Genomic DNA, 13,906 nt, shown 5'->3' on the forward strand with positions numbered 1-13,906 from the left:
AGGGTACCGTAGATCTCCCTCCTCATGCCTGCAGGTAAGTTTTATACGTATTATTCAAGGGACATGACTCAATCCATATCGGTTCCACTCAGCTATTGCGGAATTCACTCGCCAGCCTCCGTCGTGAAGTGTCTTGTGTGCTCTAAATGGTTCTGCAACTCGCGCGGCAATACTTCCGCTTCACATATCGTGAACCATCTAGTACGCGCAAAGCATAAGGAGGTGATCTTGCATGCCGAGAGCCCGCTCGGGGAAACCACTCCGGAATGCTATAATTGTGGAAGCAAAAATGTGTTTATGCTGGGATTTATCCCCGCAAAGAGCGATACTGTTGTTATCCTTCTGTGTCGGTGAGTCTGCCAGGCTAGTATTGAGACTCGTCATATTCATGGGATATATACAGCCAGCCCTGTGCGACAGTCAGCAAGGATATGTCTTGGAACGCTTCCCTATGGGCACCGTTGATCGATGACAGATCTTTCCTTTCGTGGCTAGTGAAGCCTCCCACCGAAACCGAACAACTTCGATCTCGTCAGATATCATTCAACCAGATCAATCGCTTAGAAGATCTATGGCGTGAAAACGCCAACGCCACGCTGGAGGACCTCGAGAAGCCCGGTGTCGACGATGAACCGCAGCCTATCCTTCTCCACTACGAGGACGCATATCAGTACCAGAATATTTTCGGACCTCTTGTCAAGATCGAGGCTGATTATGATAAACGCTTGAAGGAGAGTCAGACTCAGACTGATATCACTGTTCGATGGGATGTTGGTTTGAACCAGAAGAGAGTTGCGTGGTTTTGCTTGCCCAAGCTTGAGAGTGGTGAAGTCAGACTTGCAGTGGGTGATGAATTACGGTTGAGGTACCAGGGCGAACTGCATAAAGCTTGGGATGGGGTAGGACACGTTATCAAGATTCCGAACAGTAAGCTTTACATCACGAGACAAGGTATTGTACTTATGCTTATTTTCTAGACATTTCCGACGAGATTGGGCTTGAATTACGACGAACCGAGGGTGTACCTACCGATTGCACTCATAACTTTGCGGCAGATTTTGTCTGGAAATCTACCAGCTTTGATAGGATGCAGTTGGCGATGAAGACGTTTGCAGTCGATGAGAAGAGCGTGAATGGTTACATTGTACGTTCATCCCTCTATATCCTATTGAAGTCACTAAGCCCCTCGCCAGTATCACAAGCTTCTTGGGCATGATCTTGCCCCCCAGGTTCTCCGCACGCAGATGCCTAAACGTTTCTCTGCGCCAGGTCTTCCCGAGCTCAACCACTCTCAAATGTATGCAGTCAAAAGCGTTCTGCAGAAGCCCATCAGTTTGATCCAGGGCCCTCCTGGTACTGGAAAGACCGTAACTTCTGCTTCAATCGTGTATCATCTTGCCAAGATGAATCCTGGTCAAGTTCTTGTTTGCGCACCGTCGAACGTGGCTGTTGACCAGCTCACTGAAAAGATTCACGCCACTGGTTTGAAGGTTGTGCGTCTGACCGCCAAATCTCGCGAAGCCCTAGACTCTAGCGTCGCGTTCTTGACCCTGCACCAACAAGTGGCAAATAACACAACTCACGTGGAGTTGCAGAAGTTGATCATGCTGAAGAACGAACAGGGAGAATTGAGCTCCAACGATGAGAGGAAGTACAAGACATTGATCAGGCAGTGCGAGAAGGAGATTTTGGGTGCTGCGGATGTTATCTGCTGCACGTGCGTGGGTGCTGGTGATCCTCGCCTCAACAAACTCAAGTTCAGGACGGTGTTAATCGACGAAGCCACGCAAGCTGCTGAGCCAGGTGCGCAGCTTTTATCCTTTAACGAATTAGTCATTAACTAACCTTGAACCAGAATGTATGATCCCTCTGGTACTTGGGTGTAAGCAGGTTGTCCTCGTCGGCGATCATCAGCAGCTTGGACCGGTTATCATGAACAAAAAAGCTGCGCGCGCTGGTCTGACACAATCGCTCTTCGAACGTCTGGTTGTACTCGGCAATAGACCCATTCGTCTGCAAGTGCAGTACCGCATGCACCCTTGTTTGTCTGAGTTCCCCTCAAACATGTTCTATGAGGGCACACTACAGAACGGCGTCACTGCTCCCGAGCGTCTTCGCAAGAATGTTGATTTCCCGTGGCCCGCTCCGGACACCCCGATGTTCTTCTACCAGAACCTTGGTCAGGAAGAAATATCCTCCAGTGGAACTTCGTTCCTCAATAGGTACTTCCCATGCTATCGTTTACTATTTGCACCTGCTCATTACTGGTCCCAGGACGGAAGCATCAAACGTCGAGAAGATCGTGACCAAGTTCTTCAAGTCGGGTGTCGTGCCTAATCAAATCGGCGTTGTCACTCCGTACGAGGGTCAACGTTCCTATATTGTCAACTATATGCAGTTCAACGGGTCTCTCAAGAAGGAGCTGTATAAGGACATCGAGGTGGCCAGTGTCGACGCCTTCCAAGGACGAGAGAAGGATTATATTATTTTGAGCTGCGTTAGAAGCAACGAGCACCAGGGCATCGGTTTCTTGAATGACCCTCGTCGTTTGAACGTGGCTTTAACTCGTGCAAAGTACGGGGTCGTCATCCTTGGAAATCCAAAGGTCCTCAGCAAGGCAAGTCAATATGGTAGTTGATCCTGCAGTTCGCTGATCGATTCTTGTAGCATCCACTGTGGCACTACCTTCTTACGCACTACAAGGAACACAATACCCTTGTCGAGGGCCCACTGAACAACTTACAGCCGAGCATGATCCAATTCAGCAAACCTCGTCGCTCCCTTGTGAAGTCCATGGACCAGTTCCGTCGCCACGAGACAAATGCACGGGACTATATCCCCAACACTGCAGGTGCAGGCAGATCTGGTACACCAAGTCGGTTCGACACTAGTTTCTACCGCACCCATGATGCTCTTGGATACATCCCGTCTGACGTGCAGTCTCTACGCTCGCAAGCCACTTATTCTTCTGGGCTTCCCATGTTCGCTGCAGCTGGTGGATTTGGTCCTGGTATACCGCGTGGCTCTGGGGGTGTTGGGAAGCGCAGTGCGTACGGCAGCTACGCCAGTTCCATCATCTCCCAGGATGCTGGACCGCCAAGCACCGCAAGCATCGGCGGTTCTGCCATGGCATTCTCGCAGTCAGATCGCTTACAGAGGCGTGGCTCCTTCTCCTCTGCTGCCGGTGCTTCTGACGTGGCCAGCATGAGCGGGTATGATTATAAGAGCCAGGATGGCACGACAGACCTTGACGACGTGAAGAGCCAGTATGCGGGAACGCAATCGGGCATGACTGTGTTCTAGATGACGTGAGCTATTCTACTGCCGCGGATCCTACACGCGCACTCTACGACTGCGCGAGCTGGTATATGTGGGACTGGTTCGTGGCTGGTGACGCCATGACCAGCTAGGCCAGCTCCCTTGCACTTCTTGTCGCATCTTGGCAGCCTGTCGGTGTCTTCAGGTAGTTCTCTTTCTTCAGAGCGAGCCGGTGGTTGTTATGCGACAGTCTTCTCGTCGCGTGCACGAATGTTGCGTTACATGCGTATGTCTGCGTAGTGATCTGCGTGCTACTCTCCCCGTGCGCGGTGTTTGACTTTTAAGTACTTTATGCTTATGCTGGGGATGTTGAAATCAGGACATCCAATGCACTATGTTTTTTGTATGCATCAGTTTATAGATACCTCGTTAATACACTAGGTTGGTCATGCGAGTAATGAGACGCCATGCAAGGCTCTCAAATGTTATATATTCTGCTAGTACAAGCAATCCATGCAAATAAAGAAACCTGTTACAACTGATATCTTTCGGCTGAACGAGTGAATGGTGTGTATGGTAAGAGGTATGTACCGGGAGCATCATCGAATGTCAGAAACATCTTGAAGTAATATCTGCAGCAACGAGGGAAAGGACAGGAAGTCTAAGGGGAACCTGAAGCGGATGGACGAGTTTGTCGAGTGCGCGATAGACGCGGGAAGTACCTTGCAAGAACTGCAAAGCAACTGGTGTGTGGAACATGTTCGACGCCCGGCGGAGAAGGGGGTCTGTTAGTTGCAGAAGAATTATTGGTATTGCCTGTCTGCAAGGGTCCCGATGTGGATCCACTCATCACATTGGATGTCCCTGCTGCTGCCGTGCTGCTGCTTGAGGCACCGGCGTGGGCTTTCCGACGAGGCTGTACAGGCCTCGGCAGATGTCTTTTTCCACTGTGGGCATTAGCGGTGCGCTGCGAGACAACATCAGCATCGTGAGACGGGTGTCGAAAGGTCAGGCAAACTTACATATTTGCCCCGTGTAGCAGAGACGTCCACAAGGGGAATGTTGGGTGGGCGAGGAGTATGGCCCTGGGGAGAGGAAGAGCGAGAAAAAAGACGATTCATCATGTTCTTGATTCTGGACCCTTCAGCATGGCGCGTGGTGGTTGCAGCGCGGTCATTGCGTCCAGGATCAAACTATCAAAGGATCGTGAGACGTGCATCGAATCTAATGTATCATATGGACTTACATCACGAAAGAACTCACTGGTCGGTATTGGAGCACGTCTTGGGCGAGGCTGTGTGCTTGGGATGGTTTTCTGCAGGAGTAAAATCAGGGATCGTACAAATCGGTGGGCACGAAAACGTACTTTGAGAATTGTCTGTGTGGACTGTATGACAGGTCAGTACGAAGCATGATACGAGAAGAGAATTTGCTCACCTGTTGGGAGTCCTTCTCTGATTCGGTCAGAGGAACTGTCTTGTCGCGTGAAGTGGTTGCGAATTTGGTGCCATTGGGAGCAATGGATAGTGAGTAAATGTCATCGGTATGTGGGTCAAACTGTTTGATGGTGTCTCCGGTGATAGTATCTGAGATTCGGATGTCGCCGTCTAGACTGATGAGATGGAGACCATCTGGAGTGAATGCGACTCTGTATGCCCCCTGTTCTATTTTGAGTAATTCTTTTCCCGTTTCTGCATTCCAGACGATGATGTGTGCCTGAGTGCCTGCTACCAGTTTTTTCCCATCCGGGGAGTACGACACTGAGAACGCATGACTGCCCACTTCGAGTGGTCCCAGGATCATTTTTCCCGTCTCCCTCTTCCACACGCATACCGTTGAGTCCCATGTTGTACTTGCAAATGTCTCGCTGTCCGGTGCAAATATGAGACTCAAAGCAGCACCCTTGAACGAGATGGGCACTCTTCTGAGCTCTCTCTTGTTTGTCGCAACTTCCCAGACCAGGATCCTTCCATTCCTGCTTCCACTCACAATCCAACGCCCATCGGGGGACCCTGCGACACTACAGATGCCATCATCGTGACCCAACAAAGGCTCTCCCACTTGTTTTCCCGTGTCCAGATCCCACACCCGAAGAGTCTTGTCTTGGGCGACAGTGACAAGGAGACGAGTCCCAGCGATGAAAGTTATGCTGTCAACATCATTTTCATGACCCTTGAGCGTCATTTGGACATAAGGTGGTTCCTTTCGAGTTGGCGCTTTGGACGATGCTTTGCCCGTGGTGGCTGCCATTGACTCTTGTTCGGTGTCTCGGTCAACAGGAGCGTCAAGGGAGTAACAATCACTTGGCTGCGCTTTGGTGAGCAGTCGTTAGGTTGGATCTCCTACAGGATATTCAATCCACATGTTGACCTTGCTGTACACACGTGGTGTCCCGGGACCCGCATACAGGTTGGCGAGATTTTCAGCGCTTTTTCAGGAGTTTCCTGTATTAGGAGGTGCCGTGGTTGCCTTTACTGTGCTTTTACGCTGTTCTTGTGTTGCTAGATGACCATATGGATGCAACGAATCAATGGTTTGGCTGTAGTACCATCATACCCCCAGGGAGACCAGCTTTTTGTACCTGAGGGTATCACTTAGTCTCTTAGAGTCTGGCAACTACCCTCTCAGTACGCTCAATGACATGGCTTATTAATTCCGTTTATAACATTTCATGCGGAAGTTCAACCATCACCGTTTGGACGTGCAATTATGCATCACGTTCCATATACGCGAGATTCTGCACACAAACTGCTATGAACACAGCGTCATTAATGACAAGACACCACTGTTACATGCATTCTTATGGATTACTCCCACCAATATATTATTCTTCATGGCCTTGCATAAGACCTTTCAGGAAAACATGGGTTCCAGGCTAACTTCGCATATCACAAACTCCGGATTGCAACGAAGATATTATCAGGATATATTCCCTCGAATGGACTCATGCTCGTAAGCGCTAGGTTCGAACATAGACGTATACGTCTGGTTTCAACAAGGACATTGTGAGTGGTCCCTTTGATGTTTTGGCTTTGATCTGACGGACACAGAAGGGTCGTGCTGATGATGTGCTATAGTTGACGTGTATAGTCAGGCAACAACACTGACTCCTTGATGCGGAAGTCTGCGATTGGATATTCTGGAGTAGCGACAGGACACTCTTCATGGAATCTGCCATTAGAGCAGGCGAGGAGAACAATAAAGAACTTGTATTTGCTGGTACGTGCACATTCGCAGCTCTGCAGAAAAGGTCTCAAAGCTGATACTGAGCGATGGTAAGGAACCCTAGATTGTCGCAATATGGTTTCACACGCACAAGACAAGAGACTGTTGCCGTATGAGGCTCTACGGTCATCATTTGTGCCCTGTTCAACATGTTGAGAGGGATGAGTGTAGGATAAAAGTGCTGATGCACATACCAAGCACATTAGGTCAATGCTAAGCATCTCATGCTGTCCCGAGAACGAGAGCCAGCGGCATAGGTTTGAAAATATTCACGTTGGGAACCGTAGCCAGTTTCCATAGAACAAACTCACGGATTCTGATGAAGATATCATTCGGATATCCGTGACTGATTCCCTTATAAATGTGGACGTCTACGCCGGGTTTCGCAAATGGAATTGTAAGTAGTTTCTGTGGTGTTTGGCCATAGAGCTGACGGACACAAGTGTGTCGAGACAAATTTGGTGAGAAAGTCAAGGTGCGGGTGCATGAAGAAGGAGTGTGCTAATTGATGCATCGTACGTCTATTTCTCTAAATTTTTGATGTAATAAAACCACTCGCTAGTATCACAAGTTTCTCGGACATGATCTTGCGCACCAGTTTCTCCGCACGCAGATGCTGAAGTGTTTCTCTGCGCCATGTCTTCCTGAGCTCGACCACTCTCAAATGTATGCAGTCAAAAGCTCATTATTTGATCCAGGGGCTTCCTGGTACTGAAGAGATTCAACTTCTGCTTCGATCGTCTGTCATCTCCTCTAGGTAATCTCTTGTCTTTGCGCCATCGATGGATGACGCGCTGTTTTTCCCTCCATGGGCTGATCCGTGCACTCTGTATAGCTTCGCGAACTGGTATGTGCTGGACTGATTCATCGCTCGCGATGCCATGGTCAGCTTAGACTGGCTCCCCTGCGCCTCTTTCACATATTGGTAGCCTGTTGGTATCTTCAGGTTATCCCTCCTCTTCAGGGCGGGCCAGTGGTTGGTATGCGACGGTCTCCTCGTCGCGCACGATGTTACCATCCATCCGGATGTCTATGCAGTGGTCTGCGTGCTGCTCTTCGCGTACGCAGTGTTTGACTTTTAAGAACTCGATACTGATGCTGGGGATGTCGAAATCAGAATATGCAATGCACTATGTTTCTTGTATGCATCAGTTTGAAGATGCTTTCTGAATACACTAGGTTGGCCATGTGAGTGATGGGACGCCGGAGAACAAAGCTATTAAATATTATTTACTCTGCTAGCATAAGTAATCCATACAAGCGAGAAAATCAACTATGATTGATATCTTGTCAGCTAAGCGAGTGAATAGTGCGTATGGCAGTAGTTATCTAGCTATCGGGAGTATCATCAAATGTCACAAGTATATTGAAGTAATATCTGCAGCAACGAGGGGAGGGATAGGAAGCCTAGCGGGAACCTGAAGCGGATGGACGGGTTTATCGAGTGCGTGATAGACGCGGGAAGCACCTTGTGAGAACTGCAAAGCAGCTGGTGTGTGGAACATGTTCAACGTCCAGCGGAGAAGAGGGTCTGTTAGTTGCAGCAGAAGCATTGGTATTCCCTGTCTGCAAGGGTCCTGATGTGATTCCACAGGTCACATTGGATGTCCCTGCTGCTGCCGTGCTGCCGCTTGAGGCACCAGCGTGGACTTTCCGACGAGGAGGATGTACAGACCTCGGCAGATATCTTTTTCCACTCTGGGCATTAGCGGTGTGCTGCGAGACAATATCAGCATCACGAGATGGAACTCGAAAGGTCAGGCAAACTTACATGTTTGCCTCGTGTAGTGGGGACGTCCACAAGGGGAATATTGGGTAAGCGAGGAGCATGGCCCTGGGGAGCGGAGGAGCGAGAAAAGAAATGGTTCAGCGTGTTCTTGATTCCGGACCCTTCAGCATGGCGCGTGGTGGTAGCAGCGCGGTCATTGCGTCCAGGATCAAACTATCAAAGGAACGTGAAACGTGCATCGAATCTACTATATCATTTGGACTTACGTCGTCGAAGAACCTACTGGTCTGTATTGGGGCGCGTCTTGGGCGAGGCTGTGTGCTTGGGATGGTTTTCTGCAGGAGTGAAGTTAGGGATCGTACAAATTGACGGGCATGAAAGCGTACTTTGAGAATTTTCTGTATGACAGGTTAATACGAAGCACGATATGAAAAAGAATTTGCTCACCTGTTGGAGCTCCTTCTCTGATTCGGTCAGAGGAACTGTCCATGTGCGAACGAACTTGTCGTAACAGCCTGTGGCGATGAGCTGGCTATCCTCGGCAAATGCCAGACCGAAGACGCCACCAGGGTGCTCGGGTGGCTCGCCAATGGGTTCGAATGTGGTCAGGTCAAAGAACCGCGTCGTCTTGTCCCATGAAGTGGTGGCAAATTTTGTGCCATTGGGAGCGATGGATAGTGACAGAAAGTTATCGGTGTGCACGTCAAACTGTGTGATGATGTCTCCAGTGGTAGCATCTGAGACTCGGATGTTTCGAAAGCTTCCACAGACGAGACGGAGACCATCTGGAGTGAATGCGAGTCGCCATGCCCGCTGTTCTATTTTCAGCAACTCTTTTCCCGTTTCTGTATTCCAAACGATGACATGTTTCTGAGTGCCTGCTGCGAGTTTTGTCCCATCTGGGGAGTACGACACCGAGTATGCGTCGCTGCCCACTTTGAGTGGCCCAAGGACTATTTCTCCCTTTTCCCTCTCCCACACGCATACCGTTTTGTCATCTGATGCACTTGCAAATGTCGCGTTGTCCGGTGCAAATGCAACATCCCAAACAACACGCTCATGGCCATTGAACGAGATGGGCACTCTTTTGAGCTCTCTCTTGTTTGTCGCAACTTCCCAGACCAAGATGCTTCCGTTCTCTCCTCCACTCACAATCCAACGCCCATCGGGGGACGCTGCGACCCTCCGGACTTCGGCATCGTGACCCAGCAAGGGCTCTCCCGCTTGTTTTCCCGTGTCCAGATCCCACACTCGAAGACTCTTGTCGTCGGAGCTAGTGACAAGGAGACGTGTCCCAGCGATGAAAGCTACGCCGCAAACGCGATCTTCATGATCCTTGAGCGTCATTTGGACATAGGGTGATTCCTTTCGAGTCGGCGCTTTGGATGATGCTTTGCCCATGGTGGCTGCCATTGACTCTTGTTCGGTGTCTCGGTCAATTGCGTCTCCTACAGGATACTCAATCCACATGTTGACCTTGCTGTACACACGTGGTGTCCTGCATACAAGTTGGTGACATTTCCAGCGCTTTTTCAGGAGTTCCCTGCACTAGTGGGCGCCGTGATTGCTTTTACTGTGATTCCATGATATGGCTGATACAATTTCTCTGCTACATCAGTCGATCTGAGATCTCGTTTGACGCCGTTCTTGTACTGCTAGATAATCATATGGATGCAACGAATCAATGGTTTGGTTGTGGTACCATTGAGCTAGGACGCAGGCTATGCTATGAGATCTGAGTGGATGGATGATGATGTTCTACTCTGAGAGCTATGTGCGTGTGTATGTGCCGTCCGACCAAGCTATGAGGACCTCCGAATGCTCTTGTCTCTGGATTACTGCCTTGGGGACCCTTGGTCCACCATCATGACCAGCTTTTTGCTCCTGCGGGCAAGTTATTCAGTCTCTAAGAGTCTGGCAATTAACCTCTCAGTACGCTCGATGACAATGCTTATTTATTCCGCTTATCAAATTTCATGCGCAGGTTCAACTGCCACTGTTTGGATGCGCAACTCTACATGGTCCATAGAAGAGATTCTGCACACAAACCGCTATCGATACATCGTCGTTAATGACAGGACACCACTGTTACAATTCTCATCGACTACTCCCATCAATATATGGTTCGTCCCACGTAATACTGGACTTGCTCTGCATCTCACATTCTGACGTTGGACCTGCCTGAAAGCCACAGCCAGTGGTATAAGTTCCACATTCAAGCGTCGCACATCACAAGCTCGCAGATTGCGACGAAGATAATACCCGGACATACGTGACTGATTCACTCGAATGGGTTCATGCTCGTGGGCGCCAGGGGTACGAACATGGACATTTACATCAAAAGGAACTTGTAAGTGGTTCCCGTTGGTGTTTTCGCATAGATCTGACGGACACATCATGCGAAGGGCCATGATCATGACTTGCTTTAGTTGACATGTACAGTCAGGCAACGATACTGACTCCTTGATGCGGGAGCTGGAAGATCTGCGATTGGATATCCTGGAGCAGTGACAGTGCTGTCCACGGTGTCTGAGTGTGGTTCTATCAGATGGGGCGAGGCGAACAACTAAGAACTTTGATTTACTTGTATGTACATATTCGCAGTCAGTCAGCTGCAAAGAATGTCTCAAAGCTGATATTAAGTACGATAAGAATTTCAGATTTTCCTGATACCAGCCCTCAAACGGACGAGACATGGGGCTATTCCCGCAAGAGACTCCAGGCCATCATATGTACCCTGCTCGACGTGTCTTATCATCTGTGAGAGGCTGAATGTAGGATATGAGCGCCGACGCATATACCAAACACGTTAGGCCAACGCTAAGCATCCCAGGACATTCCAGAGAATAAGAGCCAGCGACATAGGTTTGAACGCATTCACATTTAGCCAGTCGGCATATAACAAACTCACGGATTTCAACGAAGATATGTATCATTCGGATATACGTGACTGATTCGACGTCTACGTCGGGTTTCGAAAATGGAATTATAAGTAGTTTCTGTGGTGTTTGGGCGTAGAGCTGACGGACACAGGGCTTTGAGACAAAGTTGGTCAGAACATCAAGGCGCATGTACATGCAGCAAGAAAAGTGTTAACCGTTCAGTCAAGAGTGCTCTGCAGAAGCCCATTAGTTTGATTCAGTACTTCCTGGTACTGGAAAGATAACTTCTGCTTTGATCGTCTATCATCTCACCAAGATAACCTCGGTCAGACTCTCGTCTGCGCGCCATCGAACGTGGCTATTGACGAGCACCGAGAAGATACATGCCACTGGTTTGAAGGTCGTGCTTCTGACATGGTCAGCATGAGTGGATATGATTACAAGAGCCGGGCAGCACGGCAGATCTCGATGACGTGAAGAACCAGTATGCGGGAACGCAATCGGGCGTGACTGGTTCTAGATGACGTGAGCGATTCTACTGCCGTGGATCCTACACGCGCACTCTACGACTGCGCGAACTGGTATACATATGTGGGACTGGTTCGTGGCTGGTGACGCCATGACCAGCTAGGCCAGCTCCCTTGCACTTCTTGTCGCATCTTGGCAGCCTGTCGGTGTCTTCAGGTGGTTCTCTTTCTTCAGAGCGAGCCGGTAGTTGTTATGCGACAGTCTTCTCGTCGCGTGCACGAATGTTGCGTTACATGCGTATGTCTGCGTAGTGATCTGCGTGCTACTCTCCCCGTGCGCGGTGTTTGACTTTTAAGTACTTTATGCTCATGCTGGGGATGTTGAAATCAGGACATCCAATGCACTATGTTTTTTGTATGCATCAGTTTATAGATGCCTCGTTAATACACTAGGTTGGTCATGCGAGTAATGAGACGCCATGCAAGGCTCTCAAATGTTATATATTCTGCTAGTACAAGCAATCCATGCAAATAAAGAAACCTGTTACAACTGATATCTTTCGGCTGAACGAGTGAATGGTGTGTATGGTAAGAGGTATCTACCGGGAGCATCATCGAATGTCAGAAATATCTTGAAGTAATATCTGCAGCAACGAGGGAAAGGACAGGAAGCCTAAGGGGAACCTGAAGCGGATGGACGGGTTTGTCGAGTGCGCGATAGACGCGGGAAGCACCTTGCAAGGACTGCAAAACAGTTGGTGTGTGGAACACGTTCGACGCCCGGCGGAGAAAGGGGTCCGTTAATTGCAGAAGAAGCATTGGTATTGCCTGTCTGCAAGGGTCCCGATGTGGATCCACTCATCACATTGGAATTGGATGTCCCTGCTGCTGCCTTGCTGCTGCTTGAGGCACCAGCGTGGGCTTTCTGATTAGGATGATATTTAGGCCACGGCAGATGTCTTTTTCCACTGTGGGCATTAGCGGTGCGCTGCGAGACAATGTCAGCATCACGAGATGGAACTCGAAAGGTCAGGCAAACTTACATATTTGCCTCGTGTGGCGGAGACGTCCACAAGGGGAATATTGGGTGGGCGAGGAGCATGGCCCTGGGAAGCGGAGGAGCGAGAAAAGAGACGATTCAGCGTGTTCTTGATTCCGGACCCTTCAGCATGGCGCGTGGTGGCAGTAGCGCGGTTGTTGCGTCCAGGATCAAACTATCAAAGGATCGTGAGACGTGAATCGAATCTCATGTATCATATGGACTTACATCACGGAAAAACTCACTGGTCGGTATCGGAGCGCGTCTTGGGCGAGGTTGTGTGCTTGAAATGGTTTTCTGCAAGAGTGAAGTTAGGGATCGTACAAATCGGCGGCCATGAAAACCTACTTTGAGAATTTTCTGTGTGGACTGTATGACAGGTCAGTACGAAGCATGACACGAGAAGAGAATTTGCTCACCTGTTGCGACTCCTTCTCTGATTCGGTCAGAGGAACTGTCCATGTGCGAACGAGGTTGTCCCAACAGCCTGTGGCGATGAGCTGGCTGTCCTCGGAAAAAGCCAGACCGAAGACGCCACTAGGGTGCTCGAGTGGCTCGCCGATGGGTTCGAAAGTGCTTAGGTCAAAGAACCGCGTCGTCTTGTCGTATGATGTGGTTGCAATTTTTGTACCATTGGGAGCAATGGATAGTGAGCAAATGTTATCGGTGTGCGCGTCAAACTGTTTAATGATGTCACCGGTGGTAGCATCTGAGATTCGGATGTTTTTGTAGTCTACACTGATGAGATGGAGACCATCTGGAGTGAATACGACTCTGTATGCCCGCTGGTCTATTTTGAGTAGTTCTTTTCCTGTTTCTGCATTCCAGACGATGATGTGTTTCTGAGTGCCTGCTGCCAGTTTTTTCCCATCGGGGGAGTACGACACTGAGAGTGCATGACTGCCCACTTTGAGTGGTCCCAGGATTATTTTTCCCGTCTCCCTTTTCCACACGCATACCGTCTCGTCCCATGAGGCACTTGCAAATGTCTCGCTGTCTGGTGCAAACATGAGACTCCAAACAGCACCCTTATGGCCGTTGAACGAGATGGGCACTCTTTTGAGGTCTCTCTTGTTTGTCGCGACTTCCCAGACCAGGATCCTTCCATTCCTGCCTCCACTCACAATCCAACGCCCATCGGGGGACCCTGCGACACTACAGATGCCATCATCGTGACCCAACAAAGGCTCTCCCACTTGTTTTCCCGTGTCCAGATCCCATACCCGAAGAGTCTTGTCTTCGGAGCCAGTGACAAGGAGACGAGTCCCAACGATGAAAGTTATGCTGTCAACATCATTTTCATGAC

At 49.6% G+C, this 13,906-nt stretch overlaps 3 protein-coding genes across 3 annotated transcripts; 1 reads left to right on the forward strand and 2 right to left on the reverse strand.

Annotated features, from left to right (window-relative positions):
- Positions 1-2,641: 2,641 nt before the first annotated feature.
- Positions 2,642-3,611, forward strand: BJ212DRAFT_55587 (uncharacterized protein). The gene has a single exon (XM_041343500.1). It carries the CDS (start codon positions 2,752-2,754, stop codon positions 3,301-3,303), a length of 552 nt encoding a protein of 183 aa, XP_041200327.1. The 5' UTR covers positions 2,642-2,751; the 3' UTR covers positions 3,304-3,611.
- Positions 3,612-3,720: 109 nt separating this feature from the next.
- On the reverse strand, positions 3,721-5,508 carry BJ212DRAFT_1572859 (WD40-repeat-containing domain protein; the record flags this gene model as incomplete). The annotated part of the gene is made up of 5 exons (XM_041342079.1): positions 3,721-4,225; positions 4,281-4,451; positions 4,505-4,573; positions 4,625-4,645; positions 4,696-5,508. 5 exons carry the CDS (start codon positions 5,506-5,508, stop codon positions 3,920-3,922), a joined length of 1,380 nt encoding a protein of 459 aa, XP_041200328.1. The 3' UTR covers positions 3,721-3,919.
- Positions 5,509-5,989: 481 nt separating this feature from the next.
- Positions 5,990-6,758, reverse strand: BJ212DRAFT_1312607 (uncharacterized protein). Its single transcript, XM_041334061.1, has 3 exons — positions 6,539-6,758; positions 6,312-6,477; positions 5,990-6,263 (listed from the first exon to the last, which is right to left on the reverse strand). Exons 1-3 carry the CDS (start codon positions 6,702-6,704, stop codon positions 6,218-6,220), a joined length of 378 nt encoding a protein of 125 aa, XP_041200329.1. The 5' UTR covers positions 6,705-6,758; the 3' UTR covers positions 5,990-6,217.
- Positions 6,759-13,906: the final 7,148 nt, after the last annotated feature.

The sequence above is a fragment of the Suillus subaureus genome (genome assembly GCF_016647635.1).
Source record: "Suillus subaureus strain MN1 chromosome Unknown BJ212scaffold_1, whole genome shotgun sequence".
Taxonomy (NCBI): Eukaryota; Fungi; Basidiomycota; class Agaricomycetes; order Boletales; family Suillaceae; genus Suillus; species Suillus subaureus.